The sequence below is a fragment of the Poecilia formosa genome, unplaced genomic scaffold, assembly GCF_000485575.1.
Source record: "Poecilia formosa unplaced genomic scaffold, Poecilia_formosa-5.1.2 Scaffold160, whole genome shotgun sequence".
NCBI classification, from domain to species: domain Eukaryota; kingdom Metazoa; phylum Chordata; class Actinopteri; order Cyprinodontiformes; family Poeciliidae; genus Poecilia; species Poecilia formosa.
Genome location: NW_006800099.1, coordinates 55,836 through 81,480, shown reverse-complemented (window position 1 = coordinate 81,480; position 25,645 = coordinate 55,836). Strand labels below are relative to the sequence as shown.

General features: G+C 41.8%; 2 protein-coding genes across 6 annotated transcripts in view; one reads left to right on the top strand and one right to left on the bottom strand.

The window, feature by feature from the left end:
- LOC103146518 (synaptosomal-associated protein 23-like) overlaps window positions 1-1,915 on the top strand; it is an 18,730-nt gene extending 16,815 nt beyond the window's left edge. The window contains exons 8-9 of the mRNA XM_007564488.2: window positions 1,774-1,787; window positions 1,907-1,915. Coding sequence (XP_007564550.2) covers window positions 1,774-1,787; window positions 1,907-1,915 — 23 coding nt within the window. The remainder of the gene's footprint in view (window positions 1-1,773; window positions 1,788-1,906) is intronic.
- Window positions 84-25,645, bottom strand: part of sptb (spectrin, beta, erythrocytic) — a 44,701-nt gene continuing 19,139 nt past the window's right edge. For 3 of the 5 annotated variants that reach the window (XM_007564489.2, XM_016677685.1, XM_016677683.1), the window contains 33 exons: window positions 24,787-24,884; window positions 23,923-24,003; window positions 23,662-23,777; window positions 23,407-23,519; window positions 23,145-23,332; window positions 22,911-23,028; window positions 21,757-21,915; window positions 21,241-21,543; window positions 21,000-21,150; window positions 19,821-20,691; window positions 19,586-19,723; window positions 18,302-19,061; window positions 17,852-18,054; window positions 16,678-16,768; window positions 15,966-16,112; window positions 15,559-15,825; window positions 14,902-15,126; window positions 14,314-14,403; window positions 12,839-13,129; window positions 12,350-12,480; window positions 11,943-12,147; window positions 11,602-11,825; window positions 10,903-11,053; window positions 9,658-9,902; window positions 9,095-9,233; window positions 8,667-8,751; window positions 8,367-8,563; window positions 7,972-8,054; window positions 7,712-7,775; window positions 7,353-7,603; window positions 5,624-5,797; window positions 2,656-2,698; window positions 84-2,346 (listed from right to left, as the gene is read on the bottom strand). In XM_007564489.2, the coding sequence (XP_007564551.1) occupies window positions 2,152-2,346; window positions 2,656-2,698; window positions 5,624-5,797; window positions 7,353-7,603; window positions 7,712-7,775; window positions 7,972-8,054; window positions 8,367-8,563; window positions 8,667-8,751; window positions 9,095-9,233; window positions 9,658-9,902; window positions 10,903-11,053; window positions 11,602-11,825; window positions 11,943-12,147; window positions 12,350-12,480; window positions 12,839-13,129; window positions 14,314-14,403; window positions 14,902-15,126; window positions 15,559-15,825; window positions 15,966-16,112; window positions 16,678-16,768; window positions 17,852-18,054; window positions 18,302-19,061; window positions 19,586-19,723; window positions 19,821-20,691; window positions 21,000-21,150; window positions 21,241-21,543; window positions 21,757-21,915; window positions 22,911-23,028; window positions 23,145-23,332; window positions 23,407-23,519; window positions 23,662-23,777; window positions 23,923-24,003; window positions 24,787-24,884 (6,597 nt within the window). In that variant the 3' untranslated portion in view covers window positions 84-2,151. Of the gene's footprint in view, window positions 2,347-2,655; window positions 2,699-2,982; window positions 3,941-3,969; window positions 5,191-5,623; window positions 5,798-7,352; window positions 7,604-7,711; window positions 7,776-7,971; window positions 8,055-8,366; window positions 8,564-8,666; window positions 8,752-9,094; window positions 9,234-9,657; window positions 9,903-10,902; window positions 11,054-11,601; window positions 11,826-11,942; window positions 12,148-12,349; window positions 12,481-12,838; window positions 13,130-14,313; window positions 14,404-14,901; window positions 15,127-15,558; window positions 15,826-15,965; window positions 16,113-16,677; window positions 16,769-17,851; window positions 18,055-18,301; window positions 19,062-19,585; window positions 19,724-19,820; window positions 20,692-20,999; window positions 21,151-21,240; window positions 21,544-21,756; window positions 21,916-22,910; window positions 23,029-23,144; window positions 23,333-23,406; window positions 23,520-23,661; window positions 23,778-23,922; window positions 24,004-24,786; window positions 24,885-25,645 lie in introns of those variants that run through there. The other 2 variants (XR_001663671.1, XM_016677684.1) reach the window with 2 other exon arrangements.

Sequence of the window (25,645 nt, the reverse complement as noted above, 5' to 3'; positions counted from 1 at the left end):
CACATACTGGCATCCGCTGCCACCCCTGAAAAAATCCCTGCCCCCCTCTTGCCACCCCATAAATATTTTTCTAGATCCGCCCCTGCATGTGTTGATGGCTTTGCCTCATTATGCAGCGTTTTACTGTGAAGTTACATTCACATCATGAATTCTCCCAGCTTCATACTGCTGCTGTGTGACCCACACCCAGTTCTCTTAAGTCTTTTTTTATTCTAATCATGTCTAAGGAAGTGACAGCCTCTGGTTTAAATTCCTCGCTTGCTATTGTTTGACTCTTTATTATTTACTGATTGTCTGTTTGGGTCGAGTGAATGAAATCTAGACCAGTGAGATGACGGGTGTTTCATAAAGAGTGGCTTCTATTTATTGATTTTGTTTTTTGTTTTTTTTACAATTTGTGTCATAAAATGTTAATAAGCAAAAAGGCTTTTTTTCCCCAACTATGAAGTTTCTTTTTAAACTAGATCACTTTTTAAAATATCTACTATGAAATCCTGGGTAAACTTTTGTTGGGTGTTGTTTTTTTTACATTAAATAACTACACAAACCATATGGCATGATGCTGCCACTTCCGTATTTAAAATACTTTTGATTAAAAAAGAAGAGAAGAGCAATGTGTTCTTCTCTTCTTTAGTCTGACTTATTTTTTTTTCCCTTTAGCTTCTTTTAGTCGGTATGCTTTGCCTTCATAAACGCAGGCCTAACAGAAAGCTACCAGAAAGTACCAGCAGACAGGTTCTTTAGTGTCTTTAGTCCAACCTTTTGTACGCATTAAATACCCAAAGCATGTTTTAAATCCGTGAACTCAGGCCTCCCAGTAGGGCAAACTAACAGGTTCAGTTGTTCTCTGTTAATCCCTGCATTTGTTAAAAAGCCAGAGCTGCAGAATCGAACCTCTAAACCAGTTTTCCTCCAGCTTCTTACATATATTCCTCCAGGATTTCCCTGCATTTAACTCCCAGACTATTTGATTCGACATCTTTCTCCATCTTCTCTGTCCCTCTGAAGAAACAAATCCCCACCATGATTTGAATCCAAATGTTGTCATGTAGTGTAGCTAATCTATATGTTCATAGAAGCCCGAGCCTTTCACCAGTCAGTTTGCAGGCTTTTTTTTTTTTTGTACTGGAAAACCTGCAGGTGTGAGCCACCTTTATGAAACACCCCACAGAGGGAAGAGTGCTAGCAGAACTCATTTCATTAGTGCGACTGCAACTTGGTGACATATAAGGCATGTCGAGTTGGTCTTGCTTCAGGAATATCTCGATAGCACCATGTCAAACTAATGTAAAACGTACTCCATGCATCTGCAGATATATAGTGTATACATGTCAATGAATAGATATGAAAGTCAGAGTTTGTTACACAAGTGTTGAATATATTTGAAATTCAGGAAAAAAAAAATAAAATAACTATCAGAGATGAGATGAGAGTACAGCCTGTAAGTTAGACGGTACTCTCAGCCCACATGACTGCTACTATCACTTAAAAAATAAAATAAAATGTATTCACTCCGACTCTTCCCGGTGCATAGAGCGTTTAGTTTGCATAACTGCAATTACACCTGCAGTGTGTGCGCCGTTCTGCACTGCGCCATGCTTTCCTCGTCTCTGCGTTTTACAAAGCTCCTCTCAAACGTTGTGTATTTCACTCTGCGTCGGTACGTTAGCATTTAGTGCTCTGAACTCAAACAGCACAGTATTACAGTTCACAACCATTTTATAAGGCAAATTGATGAAAATACCTTAATGTCCTATATGGCTTTTATCAAAGCATGCATAAACAAAGCACACAAAAAGAAACTGAAGCTGAAGTAAACAAAAAAAAAGAAAAAGAAAAGTTTTACAAATAATCTTTGGTTGAGTGTGAAGCATTCCTGTGCTTTTAATTTACTCTTTCGCCTTAGCATTTCTAAATACAAATAAAAAGGTTTTTTCTGTAATCATACACTCGCTTAAATACAGGCAATAGTGATGGCTTTCAACCTAAACTACACTATTTGTCACAAAAATCATATGAAAAAAAAAAAACAACAAAGAAAGAAAGAAATCGGGTGATATAAAGCTTGCTCCGACTGGTCGTACACAAATACTACTTCCTCTTTCCAGGTTGCCTAGGCTACTGCCTCTCCAGGCGGCTCTCCTTTCTCATTCACTTCTTCTTGGCAAAGCGGCTGAACTTCTTCTCCTTGTCTTTCTTGGCAGCGCTGGGCTCAGGCAGGGCAGCTGAGGAGGAGGGAGCGGTGGGCAGGCTGTGGGTTTTGGAGCCCGAGGGGCCCGGGGCCTCCTCCGCTGCCAGGGTCTGAACGGCCTTCTCCATGGCCTGGCTCCAGCGCTGGAGCTCCTCCTGGAATACCATTAGATGATCTGAAACATTACAGAGTGGCAAAAAAAAAAAACAAAAAAAAAAAGACCATGGAGAAAAAAAAAAAAAAAACCCACATGGAGTTGGCTTAGGCAGGGAATTTTCCCCCCCAGTGAGGCGGTGTGTGGCTTTGCCTTGTAGTTTTCACTGGTTTATCTCAACAGGTGTTTGTGAGCTGAGCTTAGCGCCAGAGATCGTCACTATTTAAACCTTGAACTCTTGACTGTCATGTGCTTCATGAAAGACATGTGAAAGTTATGCATTGTTTTTATCAGCAGTTTGAAAACGTACCTCATCTTTACACTGGAACAGATACTCGCTGCCATCTGCAAGTCTGCGAAAGGACAAAAAAAAAAAAAAGACATTTAATGAAACGCTTATTATATTTATCTATGAACGTTGTTCCGTGCAAACACATCCGTCTTATCGCTGCATCCTGTTCTGTAAGTCTTGGTCACTTTATGATTATGATTATGACAAGCAGTCACATGTCCATAATCGTACGGTAAACTTTACGGCTGCAAAAGTATTTGCACACGTTGAACTTTTTTCCACGTTTTGTCACATTTTAACCACAAACTTCACTGTATTTTATTGGGATTTCATGTGATAGTATTGTTCTCTAGCAGACTTTATTTTTTCTATTCAATTGTTTCATTTACACTTCAAAAAGAACGTGTCACCTACTTACATAAACAAAAGCTTTGACTAAAAAGGAGTAGTTTGAGGAAAATAAATCTTATACGGTCTCTGCCTTCTCTCAAAAGTTAGTTTACTGCACCATAAGGATCTAAGCATCAATCAGCCATCCATGTCAGTTCTCCAGCCAGAAGAATAGAAGACAGCTGGATTTATTCTGAGATTAAATTCCACGTTAATTTGTGTTTCATAGAAATCTCAATAAAATGCCTTGAGGTTTTTGGTTCTAGCGTGACAAAGTCCCCTCGAAAAGTTCAAAAGGTGCGAATACTTTTGCGTGGTGTTTAATTATTCCTGAAGCTAAAGTCCACAGCAACAGCTCAGTAATTAAACTTTTCTTTGCGTTTATGAGTCCAGTAATCCCCGCCTCAGGCAGGTGGGACGGCGCGCAGTCCCTCCCTGGAGCCAGCTGCTTCGTCAAGCTTTATTTGACATTTGATAAGAATCCCCTCCAGCTCCAAAATGTCACTTGAATAACACTCATGAATTACGGTACTTCAGCCAGGACTCAATGCAGAGCTTCTTACGTTTAAAGACTTTTTTATTTTTTATTTTTTTGTACACATTATGTTTTAGGCTCTGACAAGCTTTAGCTTGTGCTTTCCCGAAGTGGTGCATTCTGAGGATTTCATGTCCTGGGTTCCCTTTATTCAACGGCGCCATGATGTTTGCATCCAGAATTTGGGGATGTTCAGTTGGAGCCGCGCCGCCACAGAGTGTCTTCGACCCCGGCGCTTTGAAAAGTACAGAAAGCGTTTCTGTCTTGACTGTGTTCCTGTTTCCCTTCAAAGTTCTTTACAGCGTACGTCTCACTTTCTGACTCCATCCGTCTCAGTCTCGTTTATTCGCCACCACCTCCTCGTTCGGATTCTCCTTTCTGTCTAACAGAAAAGGCATTTTAATTGATTTTTTTAAATTCTCGGTTCTCGTATTGACTTTTACAGTATGAATTATTTATGACTATGATCGTCTTCTGCATAGACAAAAATTGTTCTTGGTGGTAAAGCGAGAAAGTTTCACAATTATAACTTTGTCCTGCTGCGAGGACATGATTTATCTCTTTAAATCCCCCATCAGCTGCTGAGGAGCCCAGAGTTGTTGAGCGATACCACAGAAAATTAATCACACCCCTGAGCTGTCTTCAGCTGATGCCGATTAATGACGTTTAAGATTAATCAGCGGAAGGAGATCAGAAACCAAGCATTTTAAAAATTCATTTATTTTTCAAGGTAGATTTTTTCTTTTCTTTTTTCAAAATTTCTCTGTTCAGTGAAGCGTAATCAGTTTCAAGTTTGACCAGAATCTCTCATATTGTCCGATAAGGTTGCTTGTCATCAAATTCAAAGACAAACCTAAGGAAATGCAAAATGCACTTTTCAAATGATGATTTCATTTATTAGTGAAAAAGCTAACCTGATCATGTTCAAAAGCTCAGGGCCTAGCATCTGAACTGAGCTTAAGTCCTGACTTTGACTGGGCCGATACAAAACATCCTTTTTTTTTTTTTTTAGCCATTCAGAGGTAGACTTGTGCTTCTGATCTTAGTCCAGCAGAATGACCAAACTGAGTTTAAGGTCATGAATGTCAACATGATGTTCTCTACCTCCAGCTTTCTGTAGTTTTTGTGTTAGGTTTAACAAAGTTGCACATGTTCTAAAGTGTTCCTCTCAATCCACAGAATATTTTTTCAGAGGGAAAGTGGATACCGATTTTGCCTGGTATCATTCTTTTTTATTGTTTAACGACAAACTCTGACCTTAACTGAGGCTAAGGTGAGGCTTGCGGTGCTTTATTTGTTGTTCCATGATGTTCTGTGATCTTCTGGAGTAACTTTGGTAGGCCAGAAACTCCTGGGAGAGTTCGCCGCTGTTCCACCTTCTCTCAATTTGTGGATAGCGGCTTCCTGTGGTTCACTTTCCAGACTGCTAGATGTCATTCAGTGACTTTGTTTCTCATCTGCTCTCGAATTTTTGGTGGTGGCATCACATGAGGCCTGGATGTGGCCAGTGAAATTTGATTCCTCTTTCCAAAAAATGTGGTTTCTCTGTTAAATCATGATTAATCAGGGCAACGATGACTTTTCTACATAGAACCAGGTTGGATTTTCCAACCGAAAACACAAGAAACCTATAACGAGATAAAAATAAAAAAAACCCCGTTCACAGCACTGTGTATACTGGGGCTGATCTGTTTGATGGGGACAGTAATTGAAAACAACAGGAAGTGCTGTCACACAGAGTTAAAGTTTAGGATTGCTTCTCAGCTGGAAGGTGAAGGGTAAAGGCAGTGACTTTCAGCAGAGACTGAATGTCTGCTGGTTGCTTCAGAAACTTCTGAAGGTTGTGAAATCCTCCTAAATCTGCCACGACTGTCATATTTCAATAAAAAAACAGTACTATGTCAGGGAACTGTCACATATCATTTCTATTTAGATAGAAATGATATGTGACAGCTTTAACCCAACACTATTTATTTCGTCAAATCCCGTCTGAATACTATAATAAGTATTTACTTGAATATAAGCCATTTCGAGAAAACGGGAGCTCGACACATTTCTTACCGCAGCTTGGCTACGTTCTTCTTTTTCTTGTAATTGGTGAGGATCTCCCAGGTGGCGTTGCCGAGGGTCAGGGGGTCCTCACCGTGGAACGTCACTCCGTGACCAAAGCTTTTGGAGTCCTTGTATGCCGAGAGCTGACCCGGCTTCAGTACGCAGTACAGATTGTTCCAGGACCTGACAGTGAAAGAGACGAAGGCAGGAGCGATGAAGATCCTGACGGGATTATTTCAGGCTATAACACAGAGTTATAGTTTTGCTGATGTTCGACCACAGAAACCGGCTCGTTAAAACTTCCTCTGTAGTTTAAAGGTTGTGTTGGCAGATTGTAATGACATGTCTAGATCGTCTTTGGCTCCTTTATTAGTGAACTGAAAATGGATTTCACGTTTTATTTATTTTTATGAAGCCAGACTGCAGGAAGTTTTGACCTGTTCATTTGTTTCTTTTCTTCCGTCTTGAGAAACCTAAACCGTCAGAGCCCAAACGTTTTCTCTGGCAAGCAGCCGTTGAGTTAGTCTCCTCTTTATCATTTGGAGGGACTTTGCAGACTTTCACTGAATTATTTCCAACATAATTGGATGTAATTCTTGTGTTTTTGACGAGCTATTTATTATTCATGTATTCACATTTATGAACAAATGTGGCTCTCGCTGTGCCAGCGCCATAATTGGATGCTGGATCCACACGTAATGAGGGATGAAACCTTTTGACAAAAGTTAAACAAGACACTAACATCCCGACATGTTACGTGTTGCACATCCCTTTAAATTACTTTGTTCTTTCTACACACAGTAGGCATGTTTCAGTACCAATTATCTATTGAAATGTACAGTTCCAATTAGAGGCATGAACTCATTATTGCCCTGAATAGCATATTTTGGCCCTTTAATGACACATTTGAAATGTTTTTTCTGCACCGTGCGATGTTTATGCAACGTTCAGCTACGTTAATGGGTAAACAAGCTTTAAATTATTGGCAATTTTCTCTAATCCACACTTCAAACCGTACATACAGGATCACCACCACTAATATTTGGAGAAATGTCTTTCTTGTGATGTTGCAAAGAAACCTCAGACTATTTGCTGCTCTCGGCAATTCTCTGGAATGCGTCTGGCTGGGTTTTTGAAACAAAACTTTTATCAGAAATGGTAGATTTAATCTAAATCAGTTGGATTACCTGCAGGAATCCAGCTTTCATGCATAACCTTTTTTCTTTTTTTTAACAGAGCTGAAGTCGGGGCCATTTTAGAAGGCTAACATTAGCCTCCTTTAGCTATTCTAAAACCAGTTATGACCATTTCACTTTTGATTTGAGATGGGAAATTTGAAAGATGTTCTCCACGGTTAGTGATTTATTCACTTCATGGCATGCACCACCAGCACTGGCAGGAAAACAGGCCCTCAGCACGATGCTGACGTTACATTTCAAAGCTACCAACTTCAGCCTTACTGAAAATTTGACAACTTTTGTCTACGTTGATGCTGAGTTGATGTCAGGAAACCCAATCATGCTGTCCAGACGCTCCTGAGGAGCATTGAACCAATTATTAGCAGAGGTGTTGTATCTATTTGAGCCTGAATGGATAACTTTGAGAAAATCTGCAAAAAATCCAAACAAGTTCAATGTCATGTGATCATTTTACATAGAAAAATTATACTTTTTTTTTAAGTCAAGATGTATTATTGATGCTCATGATGAAGGGTGTGGATTTCTTGGCGGTGCCTGACCTGTTTGAAGCCTTCTTTCCGGAGCCTTCCACGTCATGCTTGCGGCAGAGCATGCCCTCCTGCAGCACTGCCTGCGACCTCTGGGTCTCTGACGGCATGGTGGCCGCCCTCTCTGGTTCTCTGGGAGTCACAACCGAGACAGAGGGCTCCAGCTCCAGAGAGGCGCTCTCTCTCATTTCTGACACCATCGGCATCGTGGAGTCACCAGCAGTCCCGTCCAGCTGACCTGAGCTGGGCTCCATCGCACCAGACTGGAGCAGGAAAAAAAATACTTTCGATCTTAATGCATAAAAAAAAGAAGGCTATTTAAAAAATAGTTATTAAAATAGGTAATGGGAAAAAGGGGCTTTGTTGCTAACCAGGGCTTGTTCCTCAATAGTGTAGAGTTGTGAAGATTCTTCTACGAAGCCTGTGTCTTCTCTCCTGAGCAGAAAAAAAGAAAACGGAGAAAGAGAAACGCTGTGTTCTTATTATTAGTTTTAAGTTCAGCAGAACCACCAGAAAGAACAAAACCAACATCGCTTTAGACATTACACACTTTCATGTAGAGGTAAAAAAAAAATAAATACTAGTAGTTTTGAGTGTTTCTACACACTTGATAGTTTCGGCATGTTTTTACCTGCTTTCTTTATCTGAGCGCTGCTCGTCCTTGATGAATTGCTCAATCTCCTGTTGCTGCTTCCTCACTTCCAGCAACTCCAACTGCAACACAGCAACCTGTTGTCATCTTCACTGACATTTTAAATAACAAAACTATTTCTGAAGCTATTGTGCAGGGTTGTACATTTTTCCTTTATTTACACCCAGACCACTGTGGAAATAATCAGCTTTAAATTGATAGTGAACTTCTGTGTTTAGACTTTAGATTGTGCAGTAAGTGGCACACAAAAACAAAATAAAAATTTGACACGAAAAATAAGAAAGGAAACACTTGGCTGAATTCATCCTTAGCTTTTCAGCCACAGAATAAGTGTAATGTTTTTAAAACCAAATTGCATAAGGAATTTAGCGTACCGTAGTGAGGCGCTCCAGAGCTGAGAAGCGTTCCTCCCACGTGGCGGTGGATTTCTCAAAGGCTTCGTGCCTCTTGAGGAGTTTCTCCACCTCGTCCACGCTCTGGCCCAGGTCCCTGCTGGTCACGTAGGGCTCCTGAGCGATGAGCCAGGCCTCTGCCACCGAAGCGTCTCGTGCAAACTGACACACCTCCAGCACTGAGAGCATTAAAGGGAATATTTTTATGGCTCGCTTTTTGATGAAGCGGATGCTCGTGCTGCTCCGTCGTTAAGTCGGGGATCGGGGGAGTGCATTACTCACAGAGTCGGAGCCAGTCCCATCTGTCGTCCCATTTGAACATCATTTCCTGCCTTTTCTCCATCAGCTGAACCAGCTTCTCTTTGATCTGACACAAAATGTTTTACAGTCTCAGTTACATATCAGCCTTACTTAAAAAAAAAAAAAAACTCACCTCAAGACTTCCTATTATACTCTAAGAATTAGCATTGTGAAGTAATTAACTGAACACTCAATTCGGGGAAGGGTCAATTGCTTATTTAAATTCCTTTTGCCTTTATCCATTTCTAATTAGTGTTTGCTTTTCTAACCTCCCTGGTGAATATAGGACGACTTTAATTTTTTTTTTCTTTTTCAGGCAACCCAGTTTGTTTGGGGATAATTGTTCCGAGAAAAGTAATTAAATCTAACGCAAACAGCAGAAAAGGAGCCTTCTTGAAGCACATTCTTACTTCAGCAGAGTCTCGGTGCTTGCGTGTCAGCATGGACTTGCCGAGGTCTATGCAGTCCGTGAACTTGGGGCTCCTGGTTTCGATTTCTGAACGGATCCCCTGGTGGTACTTCTGCAGCAGCTCCACGGAGGAGACGTCCCTAATGAAGGAGAAGGAGAAATGTAGGAGCGAATAATGCATGAAACCTTTCTACCTCTGTTGGTAGGAAAAGGAACTGCACACTCAGTACCTCTGATCAGTGCACTGTGCTTTATCTAAGGAATTACATTCTGAAATTGCTGCATCTTTGATAAACTATGCATAAATGCCTGGGGGTTAGTTAAACCTTTGTTACACTTTATTCCACATTTGACTCACAAAAACTAGAGTGAATAACCAAATACAGAGCTAAAAAGGGCAAATATAACAAAAAAAAAAAACAGAAAAAGCTGAATTTTTAAAATTAAGAAAAGAAACCCAAACTTCTGACATTTCACTAATTATGTTCTGCTTACATACAAAATCACATCCAAAAGGAAAAATAAACTTTCTTTAACATTATGGACGTTTTGAACGGTGCACACCTGGGTTTCTCCTGAGTCTCTATCTGCTGGATGATGCTCTCCATCCAGGCCATCAGGTCTCGCACCATGCTGAAGAAGCGGAACTTCTCGGCCGTGTCCACCAGCTCCGCCCGCCGGCCGTCGGACGCGTCCAGCAGGCCCTTCCAGGCTTCGATGACCTCCCTCTCCATGGCCTGGATGGCGTCCTGTTTGTCGCCCGCATACTGAGCTCGAAGCCTTAAGGCCGTCTCCTGGAACTGTTGCACCTAGAGAGAAGGACACAGCAGTTAATAACGGCCTCGTTAATGTCGTTTTAATGAGTCATGATAATGTGGTTTTTTTCTCAAAAATGCGGCGGTGATGAAAGGTTTGCATACGCTCATCACGGGCGTGATTATCATGTTAATTTATGATGAGGCAACCTTCATGGCATTTTAAAAACAAGTTTTGATTTATTGTGGATTTTCTTTGGTCTAAAGTATACATATTTACATTCACAAATATCTAAATAAATGGTACAGACTAAGCTTTTAAAGATGCTCTATTGTCTAATAGTGCTGAGGTGCAGATCATGTCAGAATCCTAATATTTCCCTGTTTCCTTTGTTTAGACCAGTTCTAAACCAGGATGTCCTGCTGTATAACACAGTATTCTGCCTGGGTTTTTACCATCAAACCTCACTTTCTGTAAAATGTGAGGCTTTCAAACTTAAGAACACTGTTGTTATACATGGCGATGGCAGCATCATGCTGTGGGGCTTCTTGACAGTGATGAAATAATGTAGGAGAAGGGCAGTCTTTAAAATGATTAGTGCACATAAACTTATCAGTCCTGTATTTCAAATGCTTATAGCTTTGTGTCCATTGCTAATTTACTCTTCAGAGGTTTTACTGTATTAATAAGTCAGTTATTAAAAGTTTAACAAAGAAAACATTGCTGGCAGACTTCGCCTATCTATCTTCTCTGTCATTATTTCAACCAAAACAAGAGCTGAAAGGCACTCAGAACCATTTTACCTTCTAAATCATTCATATAAATATACTGGACCTCAATAATTGCATTTAAAAATTTCGTGAGTTGCATCGTTTCCTTGCTAAAGAAAAACCAAATAAAAGAAACCCTGCCTCATTAACCTCTCACCTTCCATGGTTGCAGACATATTACAGCACTCTCTGGCCGCATCAGACACAAATCATCAAAGTGCGTGTCTCGGCCGCCGCCTGCTGTGTTCCTTCAGAGCAGAAGAGCCGATCGCTTGTGTTCTACCTGTTTGCCCAGGGCGGTGATGTCTCTCTCGAAAGCGGCGTGCATCCTGTGGAAGGACTCTGCTTTGCTGAAATCGTCTCCCACGTCCTCCGGCAGCTCTTTCTGCTTCTCGTGGATCTGCGTCACCAACTCCTTTCCGTCATCAAAGTACCTTCGAGAAGAATGGGCTCTTAGTATCACTGCATTCATCATGATCGTGACATCTGTGAGATGTAGGCAGCAAGTTGATGTTTTCTCAACGATGCTACTGCATGCAAATTGGGGCTTTAAATGATGACTATTTTAGTTATCAACTAATCTATCGATTATTCTGATAATTAATCGATTAATTAGATATAAAAAGATCACTCTAAGAGTGAAGGTGAAGCTAAATTTGAACATATTTGGAGACAAAGTTTTACATTTTATCTTTACTGCAAAATGTATTTGGTATAAGTTTGACTTAGTGTGTTGTTCCATTCAGTAAACAACCTTTTATTTGGAGTCAGTATTCTCCAGTTAACCATTAATCAGTTACTAAATTAGTTGATGATTATTTCAGTAATTGAATCATCACGATCAATCCAATTAATTGTTTCAATCCCATTGCAAATGTTTTCTGTTCTGACGGCATTCCTTTTACGGATTCATTTTGTGTTACATTACAACCACAAACTTCTGAGTATTTTATGGGAAGGCGGTAAGATTCGTTCCACGTACTTGAGGAGGTCGTAAGACGCCGTGAGGAGCTGAGATCGAGTGTCGATGAGCTCCAGCAGGTCAGCCCAGCTCTCGTTTATGCCGTCCTTCCACTCTGCCAGGGTGGCCGCTTCGCTGTGGCCCGTTTCAATCAGCTCGTCTATGGTCTGGTTCACCATGTCCACCCGATCCTGACCCATCATCCCCGTGTCCCGCGTAAACTCTCTGAATTTATCCCTCAGGAGCTGAGGAGCAAACAAAAAAAAATCACTAAAAACCTTCCTTAAGGACAGAGACGATCATGCTCAACAGAAATGTTTCATGTTTTTGGTTATTTCTCCCTCAGTTTCTGCTTGTGATACCGTGACGTGGTCCAGGTCCTGTCCCATCTCCTGTGAGGACGCCACCACGTCTTTCTCTGCAATCCAGTGTTCCAGGTCCTCCACCTCTCTGCTCAGCAGGAAGTGATGGTAGGTGTGGTTCAGCTTCTTCCTGCGGTCCTCTGCCAGTTCCTTCAGGCCTGCGTACTGCTTATCTACTTGACCCTGCCGCCTTATGACCTCCTCCCTGAAAGATAACGAAGGCAGAGGGTGGAAGGAAATTAGATTCAGAGACTTAAAACCCAGGTCAAGAGATCACAATTTGGTTAACTCTAGATGAAGCTGCTGATTAAGACACACGTTTACATGCTTGTCACTCCTGTCAGCCTAAACCACATCTGATGGGGATAGAGTAAATTAGGACCACTATGCAGAGTTCAAGCACGCACCCGTCGGGATGGTCCTCTGCGAGCATCTTCTGCGCGCGATCGGAAAGCTTCTGGATGGAGGCGGCGTAGTCGTCCACTGCCTGTTTCAGGATCAGGTGGCGCTTCAGCATCAGCATGGCGCTCTGCTCATCCTGGAGGGACGAGAGAGAAAACAGGAGGATGGTGAAGAAACAGACGGGAGAGGAGCGCACCCATCAAAGCAAAACAAATTACTTCAAAATTAGCTCTCCGTAGAGGGTGCCACTTAAAAAAAAGAAAAAAAAAAAAAGAAAGCGGATCCTCTTAATTGAAGAGAACCCAAACCATGTAATCATGTTGATAAATTAATTACTTGCTATTTGAACAGACTGATATGCCTTTACTTTGATTAGGATAATAAGATCAGATTTTTAAATATGTTTGGAAACTTCCCTGAGCTAATCAGGCCCCTTCTCTTGTCTCCCTTACACACACACACACACACACAGCATGCCTTCCTCTCCTACTAACCTTCGCCTTTTCATCTGCAATCATGTAGAGCTCCTGCTCTCCTATCCAGGCCTCGGCCTCATCAGCATCGTTGTAATACTGCTGGGCCAAGTTGGAGCCGCTCAGCCTCTCCCGCCGTTTGGCCATCTCGTCCTGCAGCCGGGCCCACGCCTCCTCCAGCTCCTGCATCTGGTCCCCGATCCGCTCCGCCTCCGGCCTGTCCTCCGCGCTGGCCGCAGCCGCCATCCGCCTGCCTCGCTCCAGCACCTCGTCGACACGAGGCTGGTGGCCCTCGATCTCCCTCTGCAGCGTCTGGTGGAAAGAAAGAAAGGAAGACAGCAAATGTACGTCGTTTCACTGGAAACTAATACTCTGAGTTCACTCAGACAGAAACAGGAAAGTCAGTGGAGCTGAAAGAACTGAAAATCCCAGCAGCTTTTAGCGGCTGGAAAAAGAATATATATTGTTTTCTTTGCATAGTAAAACTTTTTGAACTTAAAATTTGAAGGGCACTAGCTTGCACAACTTGGAAATATATATATAAAAAACATTAATATTTATAAATTGTATTACTTGGTGAACCACAAACTTCTATGTAATTTTTTAGGACATGTGACAGACCAACACACTGCAGTGCATGAATGCTAAGCAGAAGGAAAATTATGGTGAATATAAGCTGTAAAGTTTGCCTCTGATCTGGAAAAGTAGCACTGAAAACATAGTGGTGGCAGTATCATGCTGGGGATCTTTTTTTCAACACAGAGAGAGAAATGGATCAGAGCAGATGAGAGGACAGCTAACCCTACAAGACCAGAGTGAACTCTGGGAATTTTAGAGCATGAACTCCTTAGAAAAATAGCTTGTCAAAAAAGTCAGCAAGTCTGACTATTTTATCCCCTAAATTATAGTTTCTGACTTATATTGGCGCTAGAAGCTTATAGGGTGCTGTAAGTAAAAATATTCGTTGTAAATTTGTTTTCCTTTGCTAAAAATGGATGTAAATTGACAATCTTAGTCTTCAAAATATTTCTAAAACTGGAAAATACCTTCCAACATTGACAAACAGAAAAGTGTTGGAACTATTTTTTTTAGGTTGAGTAGATAAATGAAATTTCTAGCATTTATTTAGTAAACCTGATAAATAATCTTTTTTAAAGGTTGAAACAGGTATTGCAGCAAAAATGGTTGCTCAGATGATAAAAATTGCTGAACTTTGATGACATAAAAATGTATTACAATATATTTTGATTAAATTAAAAAATTCTTATATTTAACTTATATTTCATTTTTTAAGTAATCATAAAACTTAATATAATATAGTAAAAATTAAGTTTGTTGTTGTAAGACAAAAAAAATGTGGAAAGGTTTTAACTTTTGCAAGGCCATGAATATAAATTCAAAATTTGAAGGGCTTCCCAGCGTTAACTGATAAATGAGTAAATAAACGAGGACAAAGCTGTTTGCAGCAAAACGAATCCTGACAGACTGGTTCTTACCTGGTTCTTTTTCAACAGCATCTGCACAGTTTGAAGATTGTTGCCGTGCTCCTGTGACATTGCCAGGGGCATCCTCTCCTCAATCCAGAGCTGAAACACACAAAAGGAAAAAGAGGGGGGAAAAGATTGTGATGATAAGAACACAAAGCAGAAACAGAGTCTGAAAAATTGCTTCACAGATCTCTGATGTGCACCAAATATAAAACATTATCTCCACAGCTGCCTTCTTTACAAGGATTTGTTGCTCCTTCACAAAGCAAATCAAACATGATACCTTGACTTTGCTATAAACAACAAAAGGAGATCAGATTTAATATATATATATATATATATATGTGTGTGTGTGTGTGTGTGTGTGTGTGTGTGTGTGTCTTAAAGACTAAATACTTGTTTAAAATTTCTTTAAATGATCAGGTTTCTTAGATGCATTAAGCTACCTCAGTGCATCTGGATACATCCAGAGGGGACTTAAAAGTCCTGACAAGTTAGGATCGTATCCTCATTATTCAAATTCTGCACTATCAATCATTTTGTGAGAGCGAGGCGCTTCGACTCCTCCATTCCCTCTGAAATAAGATCCGCACTTACGAGCTCGTCAGCCAGGTCTCTGTAAAACTGATGGACGGCTTTGGCAGCCTCCAGCTTGCCTCGGCGCTGGGACAGCGGCGTGAGGAGCTGCTGGAACTCGCTCTGCAGGGCTTGCTGCTCGGCCTCCAGCTCCGGCTGGTCCTCCCTGGCTCCTCCATGCTTCCTGACAGCCTCCTGGAGCTCGTCCAGCTCCCGCGCCCGGTCACGAACCTGGTTCTCCGTCATCTGGCATGGGAAAAACGGTGATGGGAGGAAGAAAGAAAAAGATGAATAGCCTTTCAAGAGCCTAATCAAGATGCAGTGGAGGGTAAATTCACCAAAAGTAAGTGCTGCCTATTAAGCGTGAAACTAAGCTTACCCACAGCTCTTATGAATGTTCTTATATAAATTCATGAAAAGGTTTTGCTAAAGGCAATTTAGTAAGTATAATTTGTATTTTAGCTTGACCCTTGGGACAAATATATTTTGTCTTCTTAAAAAAAGCAAATAAACACAATGTTCATTCGCTTAAAACAGATTAAAATTAAAGCTGAAACTGAACAGTATTCTCCAGACTGTGCAATTTTAAATGCTAGCACCAAGAAAACAAATCTCCCAAAAGAAACAACTAATAACAAGAAAGAAAAAAAATGTTTTTTTTCTGAGGAATACACAGACCTGGTGCTTTTTCAGCAGGATATTGGCATTTGTGAGATCTTTCACATCCTCATCTCCGCTCTGCAACTGCTGCTGAAGCTCGGCCAGCCACTTCTTCATATCAGCCAGGCTCTGGTCGAACAGCTCTGAGCGATTGGCATCGAACAGCAGCCGGTCCTTCTCCTGAGTCGTGGACTCCAGTTTGTCCCAGAGCTCGTGAAGCTGGGCCAGGCGCTCCTTCACAATGGGCTCAAACTCAGGCTTGGATTCCATGAGCTCCTGACCCTCCTGCAGAAACGAAAGAATGAACAGAGAAAAGACTCGCTCTCAAATACTTCAGAGCAGAAATCCACTGCAAATTAGGTATTTTATTTATCTTTTTAGATGAATAAAACTGTTTAATTAAAAAACAAGGACCATTTACTGACCTGATCTACTTTATTGAGCCAGTCCTTATTGGAGGCCAGCTCCGCCATGAAAGCCTGGTGTTTGAGCCACTTGCTGTGAAGGTTTCTGGCCTCGTCGTATGAGGTATCCTGAGCTGTCAGCATCTTTTCATTGATCCACACAGTCAGCTGAGGCATGGCGACAAATAAAGAACGTTACGCATTAATAATGCATCTTCTGAGAAAAATAATCCTGGTCCTACATAATGAAGATAAGTTATATTTATTATACAGCCCTCTGCACTGAACCCCATTGAAAACCTCATGGTTTTTCCACCAAACATTGATTTCAAAACTGAGTTAAAACATTAGTATTGTTGTTTCTAAATGAATATGAACTTGTTTTCTTTGCATTAGTTGAGGTCTGAAAGCACTGCATCTTTTCTTGTTATTTTGACCATTTCTCATTTTCTGCAAATAAATAAAAAAATTTTGCCTGAAAATTTGGAAGCAAGGTGGCAATAAATCAAAAAAAAAAAGAAAAAAGGTCAATTTAACCAAAAAAAAGCCAAAAAAAAAGAAAAACAAAAAAAAGGAACAATTTTAAGTGGTCTATAAATGACCACTATGATCAAATGTTACTGTATAGTAATAACCTAATAATAGCCTAGTAACACTAAGGACATAGAAAGCAAACACACAGCTAATAAATAAGGTATTATTAGATCTTTTTCACAGATTGTATTGAACTCACATCTTGAGTGTTTTGCAGAAAGTGCTGAAGGTCACGGTTATCTCTCAGCTTTTCAGACACCTCCACAGCTCGTCTCTTATTCTTGCTTTGCCTGAAGCGCGAGCACAAAAGCAAAGTTATACCATACATGAATAACAGCTTCAGACAGAGCTGGCCTTTTATTCTCCGTCTAACAAATCTCTCTGTGACATCATTCGGACTGCACACTGTAGACAAATCCACCAGATCTTCCCCTTCACTTCATGTCTTTCTTCACTTCACCGAAAAGAAAAGCTCTCTCTGTTAAAGATCAATATCCATTATTGTAGGTGCCTGTCTATCAAGCTGAGTATTGGGAGAGAAGGCGGTAGCTCCAATGCCCTTTCTAAAGCTAATAATGCAGAGGATAGAAAAAAAATTCACAGTTGTGGCAAATCTCTACAGGAAATGAGAAGTTATTTCTGTGTACGCTTACATTTTCAGCCTAAAATTAAAGCTTTAGAAAATGTGTTAATGTCTTATATTTCAGTCTTACTAATTCATAGAACAATTCATCACTATATAACATTTATGAAGCAGGAATACCAATTGTAATTGCACTGTATTTTTTGCTTTTCATGCACCCTGGCGACATGTTCACAAAACGAGGCTAAAGAACATGTTGCACTTCGAACAATTTGTGCAATTTTCACTACATTTTAAGAGAAAGATGACTGCTGGACTTTGAATTTGTGTAAATCTTTCCAGTTACAAATTTGAAAGTTATAACTTCTGGGAACCAGTATGTGTGAATATCCTTTGTCATTGTTTTTAAGGTATAGCAACCTGAAAAGGTCACGATCTTGCCGCAGCTGTTTTAAAAGTCAAGACAGACACTTGGGAAAAATAGATATATTCTGACCTGGTACTTGTTATGAAAAGTTTCCCTTATGCCATCGTTTGACTGACCTTCACACCAATGAACAAATTAAACTACATATAAACATGAATTCCTGTTTTACAAGTTGTGTGTCTCTGTTCAGTTGTGGTCATATTAATTGAGGGTGTGTCAGGATTTAAATCCCACACCTATCACACGGTTAAAAACTGGGTTTCACGACGTCTTATAGAGGATATATTGAATGTGTTTGCACTCAAATCCAAATACTAAATCACACATTGTCATTTCACAAACTCAAGTCAAACAAAACACAACCTGTCCTGGACTGAGTCCATTTTCTCCTGAACTTTGGGAGAGTGCAAGTTGTTACTGTCCACCAGCCGCTGCCCGCCCTGAAGGGCGCCATCGATCTTATCTTCGTTGGCTTCCATCGTGCTGACGAAGTCTTCATGCTTCTTCAAAGCCTTTTCTGCCCCTGCCAACGTGTCGGGCTTGTCTATGTGGGCCAGCGTGTACTCCTGCAATAAAACAGACATCATGGAATTAAGAAAAAGCGCTGAGAACATGAAAACGGACTGTCCAGAAATCCGTAATCTGCTGACTGAGTTACATGGCGAATGTGCAGCGTTGGAGCTGATAGTGCTGCATTCTTCCACTCATTGTTATTGCAGAATTCCTGCAGCATCGCTCACGTCAGGTTTTCAAGCTGTTTTTGTTGGCTTGGCCCTCTACTTAGTCCAAAAGACATCATTAGGAGAAGCTTACCTGATTATTTAGGATGGCCTCTACAGCTTTGCCGTCCCTCAAGAACTGCTGGAAGCCCAAACCCTGGTCCAGGAAATTTCTACGACTGTCCCACATCTTCTGGAGCTCATACCAGCCGCGGTCCAGCCCTTTTAGCCTCTGCTCCAGCTGCTGGTACTGAGGATCATCTTCCTGACCCTGGGTGACCTGAGCTCCTGTGTCCCTCACACGGTGATAGTCCTCTTCATGGTTGTTTATGTCTTCTCGCACAGCGTTGTGACGGCTGAGCAACTCTTCGGCCTCCTGCAGGGAGGTGGGCATCTCCTCAGATGCCACAGCTTTCTGGGTTTTGAACAGCCAGGACTGGAAGTCATCCATGTCTTGGAGGAAAGTCTGTAACTTACTGACCTCGCCTAGAGAGTCCTCCCTGTCCTTCAGGGTCTTTCTAAGTCTATCCCAGGCTGCATCGAGCTCCGCCCTGCGGGCTAAGATATCTGCTGCGTTCTCCGGGTGGTCCTGGGCCAGCTGGTTTGCCTCTTCGTTAAGGAAGGTGAGCTTGGCCTCGATAGCTGCTAAGTCTCTCTCCATGCCAAACAGTTTCCTCTGGATTGTCATGACAGCTGCCAGGTCGTTGCCCAGATCCTGCGTGGACTCGATCACCCGTGTCTTTTCTTTGATCCAGGTTCCTGTCTCATCACACTCCAACCCATAGTTGTGTAGACTAACAGCAGAATCGACTCTCCTTTTCTTGTCCTCCACCATAGCCTTGAATGCTTCCCATCTGGAAAGAAATAATTCATTAAAAGCTTAATTCACTAAGCTTATTCATTTATAAGCTGAGAAAAATGTAATGTACTATTCTATGGATATTTAATTTTCTCACCCTTATCTGATAGCAGTGACCTAACACACAAGAATGTAGTAAAGCAACTTTATTTATAAAATCAACTTATAAAACTTATGCCGACAAAACGATAAATTTAATGTCTCAACGTCACTGTAGTTGAAAGTCCTTGTTCATGAGATGTCAAGTAAATTCTAGAGTAATTGGTGCTTTCTCTGGCCTTGTAGAACACAAAGAAATGTATTGTCCCTCCCCAACCTGTTGCTGCATGCTGCCAGTAAGGCAATCTTATGAAAAACAGTCTGTTTTTTTATTAATTTCATGTGGTGCTGGTGGCCATACTCGGTGGGACAAAATGCAAAGTTGTGGACTGCTACACTAAGCATCATCCCTTGCTGGACAAACATCCACCTGCATGGATGTTTGTCCAGTGTGTCTCTGGCAACCTGTCCAGGATGTACCTCTTATTCAGTCGCATCTGGCATTCCTTGATCTCTTTAGTGCGAGGGTGTCTGCTCTCCTCAAGCTGTTTTGCAGCTTTGTTGACGTCATCTACTCTCGACTGAACGTTCACCATTTCTTGAGTCAGAGCGCTTAACCTGCAAACGAGAAAATTGTTAGTTAGAATAAAAACAGCGGTCAACGTGATGCAGAAAATTACAGCCGATTAGTTTAGTTTAAACGAACGATCTCTACCTGTTCTGTACCACTTCCAAATCCTCCAGGTTCTCGGGAACCTCTAAATCCACCAGCCATGTCTCCTTCATGCTCATCCAGAGCTCACAAGCGTCTGTCTCACTGAAGATGGTGTACAGGGCCATGGTGTCATCCAGTTTCTTCTGCCTCAGGTCAGCCAGAGTCAGGAGCTCCATGTAAAGGTCCTTGATGTCTTTTAGACGTCTCTGGATGTCAGGGGTGTTTTGTAGCTCCTCTGGCAGAGCGCTGGCCTGTTTGGACAGCGCATCGATGGTGGCTCCGTTCTTGATGGCTTCGTTTCTCAAGTTGTTCTGGTTTTTCAGTAGTCGCTGAGTCGTGTACTCATCGTGACCGACGTCGTCGCTGCTCATCTGCCTCTTGGCGTCCAGCAGCCAGGCTTTAAGCTCGTCAGCATCGCCCTGAAACTGGAAGAACGTCTGGGTGTCCCGAAGGTTCTGCTTTCGAAAGGCAGCCAGGTCCTCCAGCTGCTGCCACTGTCTCCTGATGTCGTCCATGCACTCCTGGATCTTCGGAGAGCCGAAGTGCTTGGCCTGGATCATGTTATCCCCTTCAGCCAAGACCTGCTGCAGGTTGCTGCGGCGAGCTCCGAGCTCGTCCTCAAAGGCGCTGTGCTTGCTCTGGAGCACCAGCACGCTCGTCAGGTCCTTGCCGTAATCCAGAGAGGAGAAGAGCTGCTCTTTCTCTCTGATCCAGCTCTCCAGCTCCGCCACCTCCCACAGGACGTTCCAGAACCGGCGGGACTGCTCCAGCCGAGCTCTTCTCTGTGCGGCCAGGGCGCAAAGCTCCTGGTAGCAGAGGTTGAGGTGCTGCACCCTGTCTCGAATCACTTGAGGATCGCATGGCTTATAGCCTGGAAAGAGAAAGTATGTTTTTATTTTCTTTGAGGTTTGACTCTTTACCTAAGGATTATATCCCACTGTAAGCCATAGAAATCGTTAAAATATATTTGATATAAAATATTTAAACTATGGTTATATATCTATTAATATTAGAATAATTAGAAGACCTGAGAACAAGATTAACCCTAACCCTACCCCAACACAAAATTCACATCTGTAATATACTCTGCTTCATTTAAAATCTCTAATCAATGCACCACGTTTAATGTTTTTTTTTTTTTTAAGTTTCCCAGAGGAGCAATGAGTGTGTTCCACTTACTATCTCCGTTTGCAAACTTCAGAGCAGCAGCACTGGCACTCTGTACCCTCTCTGCCTGCAGGGCGATGTCGTTCTCTAGCAGAGCGTGTTTTTGAAGCAAGTCCTCCACCTCTAACAAGTGTTTCCCAAAGTCAGGAGAGAGCAGTCGTGCCTGAGGAGAGGCTTTTGAATTAGGTTTCTTCTTGAAATGTTAATGTTTTTTTTTTTAATTTTCTTTCAAGTCAGTACACATGATTTTTACCTTCATTTCATCCATCCAACTGATGATGTAGAGCATCTCCTGGAAGATCCTCTGCAGGGTGAGGTTCATATCCAGACGCCCTCTGCGGGCCCTCAGCAGCTCTTGCAAGTAGTCCCACAGACGCAGGATATTGTCTTTTCGCACGTCGATCCGCTTGGCGTCGTGGTAACGCTCAGACTCCAGCTCCTTGGAGATGTTCACCAGCGCCTGGACGCGCTCCTCATATGCGGTGATGTCCGTCTCGATGGCGTCGTGCTTCTTCTTAGCTGCTTCCACGGCTGGCAGGTCGTAGCCAAAGTTATCCTGAGGAGCGTGTGCAGAGCGAAGGTTGATCTGTGTTTTAGTTTTACGTGTGGCTCAGTTCGACGGGCTTTGACGTAACCCAACAATGAATTTTCACAGGGAACAGTTTTGTTTTCCATATCTCTATATGTTTTAACCTCAACCTGTTTTTGAAGCTTAAATAAAACAGAAACACATTTAAAACCAGCTCTCGGTTCACAGCAGTCGGCTGACCTGAGCCACTAGTCTTTGGTTCTCCAGGAGCCACGTTTCCCTCATGGCCGCCTTCCTGTCGAATCTTCGCGCCATCTGTTCCAGCTTCTCCTGCCGGATCAGCTCGTCCCTCAGGACCCGTTCCCGCTCGTGCTCCGCCCTTTCCAGACGCTCCCAGGCCTGCGATGGGGATGATGAGAAGCATCCTGAGTCTTTGTAGTGTTTGCGAGCCTCGTCATTTTAGCGTCAACAGCACTGGGATGTGTGAGATGTTTAAAAAATTTAGATGCTCCCTTCTGCTTGATCTCATCCTTGATGAGAAACTCTGATGTTTAAAGGATATCCAGACGGTGCAGAATGGATGTGTGCCGAGACAAATCTGTGTATTCTTTTGACGTTACACCACGGAAAAGTATTCATAAACATTATTATGACCAGAAACTTGAATGTGTTTCACGGGAATGTTATATGCTCGTCATCCCTATTATTAAGCACGGTGGTGGCAGCCTGGGTACACGTGTGTGCCACTCTTTTGTTGTTTTATAAGTGATGCTGCAAAGGATGACTCAAAGTCAAGTTAGATGAACCTGACAGGTCCTACAACCTCTTTTGTATTTATACCAATGTCACTTTTTCTTTGCCAGATTCAAATGCCTTAATGACTTTAAGTCTGAAAACAACATAATTAAAGTTTTGAAATAAGGATGTGGGGATTTAGATTTAAAGAGGCTTCCTATTTTGACCACTTCACTAAAACCTTTCTGGAGTTGCTGGTTTTAATTTGTAAAAGAAGAAGAAAATGAGACCATGTGTAATTTTTCCATCCACTTCACAATTACGTAACAATTTGTGCAAGTGTATTATGTAAAAATCCTTTTACAAAATAGAAAATTGTTGAGGTTGAAATACAACAACTTGTGAAAATGTTCAAAAGCTACAAAATATGTTTGCAAAGCACTCTAAAGTTCACAAGTCACAGTTGGTATTTTATGCCTGGTGAACAATACAATACCGGTAGAGCATCAACGCATTATTCAGGATATTTTATCACAGTGAAAACAGTTCTTTTATTAGCACCTGTGTTTTTTTTTATTTTAACTTCCAAACACAGTGAAACTTTTATTGAGAGATCTCTGTTGAGCATGCCTCTGGTTTGTCCCGGGATGACCTCTCACCCTGTTGATGTCCGACACCAAGGCTCCCTCTTTCGGCGTGTAGACCCTCTGGTTGTTGGCCCTCATGCGACTCTGAATGCTGAAGAGCAGCACCTCCAGATTCCCTTTCTCCTGGAACCTGAGAGAAATTAAACACATTTCAACCACAAGGTGGTTCACAGAGACTGGCACGTATCAAAACAAAAAGAGACGCAAGAACAGAGCGACTGGTTTCAGTGAGGGTTCTTGACTCACTTGGGCGGCTTCTCGACAGTCCGGTACGTGTTGAAGGCCTGAAGCTGCTGCTGGACACCCGTCAGAGAATTGGCGAGCTTTCTGTTGTTTAGCACGACGATGGTCTGCTCGATCCACGTCAGCAGGTCTGAAGCCAGCGTCTCGTACTTATCGATCATCTTCTCCGTCTCGATAGCTTGATCCAGAACCTGAATAAGGAAGGCAAATATATAAACAAGGCTTTCGTCTTGACAGACTAATGAGTGCCACGTTTCCATCTCACCTTTCCGACTCGCTTTCCCTCGACAGCGAGCTGCTTCATCTTGGAGAAGTAGTGGTAAAATGCCACGACGTACGTGATGATGGATTTTTCATCTGGGTTCTCTGTGAAAACATCTGCAAAACAAAATGCCAAGCGAGTTAATCACCACAGCGAGAGGCGTCAGCTCTCCTGAGGTGTTTGTGTAGTCACCAAGATTTATCCTGATAAACATTTAGCTCTACACGGAGGTCTTCACAGCTATCATCGGTCACTCGCCTTCTGGGTCTAACAGCTTGGTCACGCCAAGCTTCTGTTCTGCCACATTAAAGGCGTTCTGGAGGTTGTGGGTTGGATTGGACCTCTTCAGTTTGGTGTAGTCCACCAGATCAGGCCTAGCAAAGAGATGAAAGAGGCAAAGAAGACAAGACAAGGCGAGAGATGAAAGAAGAAAATGAGGGGAGACACAGAGCAGGCAGGTTTGGGCTGTGTTTTCATGTAAGCTGGTGAGAGCAGGTTTCATTATTCATCTTTCCTCACCGGTGTTTGTGTATGAGGGCGTTGAAGGCCATTCCGTCTTTCCAGCTCGTGGTGAAGTTTGTGATGTTGACGTTCGGGTATCTGTGAAATAACAGTGATGTGATGGGATGTCACCGGCTGAACATGAAAGGATGTTTCTGCGAAGCTCAAGCTTTAAATCAATGTCTGGGCTCCCGCGTAAAGCGGAGTCTTTCATATCCATACCTTCAAGCCTTGAAGAAAAATATGTTTTTATACAGATCTATTTGTATTTCTCTGTGTGAAGCGCTAGTTTTTGTTATTGCTTTGGAAGTTCAAAACTTGTCCTATTGATCCCCTTTCTTAAACAGAGCAATTACAGTAGTTCACAAAAACTGTGATGCTACAATCCCTTGCTAAAGTGTTCACACCCTTTAATCTTTTTCACATTACCAGATGTTAGAAAACTTAAACGTCAATGTGTTTTAATTGAAAAGTATATGACAGATGATCACAAAATAATCCACAATTGTGAACAAATAAAAAGCTAAAAAATTGGGGTGTATCAATTGAATATAGGGCTGTACTTTAACTAGGCCATTGTATTTTTTATTTGAACAGATGTTATAAAAGCACACTTTATTTTCCTTTCACTATTTTCACCACTTTATTATGCAGGATGTGATCAAATACATAAATATCTGTGTTTGTAATGTATTGGGATAAAAAAAGACTGAAAGTTCAAGAGGCTTGAATACTTTTGTAGTGTAGCATGTACCCTCTTAGCACAATTTAAGAAATGAAAACTCAGAGTTGTGAAACGGTAACAGACGTGCACCTGGCTGCAAACTCCCGATGGATGTTTACAGCAGCTTGGTGATGCTAAAGGCCACGTAAAGTACTTACCCTGCAGTTTTCATCTGACACCACAGAAGAAGAGCATCTTTAGCTGAGTGTGTCTCCTTCTGGTCCGCCTGGCCTGTTTCCACAATAATGTCCTGGATCTGATGTGGAACAGGAAGCACAGATAGATGGTAAATGATAAAACTTAATATTTGATTTTGGTTTTTTTTACAAAGAAAGAAGTAACACAGCCAACCGAGAGGACACTGCATCAGGGAATAATTTGTCGCTTTATTCCTTTGGTTTCCTTCTTTGTGTAAAATGAAAGCAAATCTCCAGTGACGTATCATTAATGTTATTAGTCATAAAGGATTGTTACAAAACTCAACAGTGGCTAAGATGGGTGGAAAATAGGTGGTAATGACTGAAGCTCTTTTCCCACACAGTAATTAGAGCAGTGATGTGATACAAGAGACAGGTCCTGAGAGATTGCTAAATTTAGCCAGCTTTGCTTCTCCTTCGCTAATGCAGACTGAAAAATACAGCCTGTTTCTTTCTTTTTTTTTTTTACTTATCTTTTGAAAAAGTTGAATAATGTAGAAGGACTTATTGTCTGAACTATCATTTCTAAAAATAGGCATGCTGCTGTCAAATTAAAAATAAATATCTGACTCCCCCCTCAACCCCCTCCTTGATGATAAGAGTGAAAGAGACATGTGTGATGTGCTTCTAAAGAACAAAAAATACTGGAGCCTGAAGGCATCGTTTCAGAAAGAAATAATCCCAAAACTGCAGGTTTAAACGTTCCTCGCCAATGCCTGCCTGTGGAAGCATCTAAACTAAAACAACAGGAAATGAGACGTGTTTATTGTTGCAGATTGAATATCAATAGTTACTCTAAAGCTTGAGGCTGTCGGGTTTG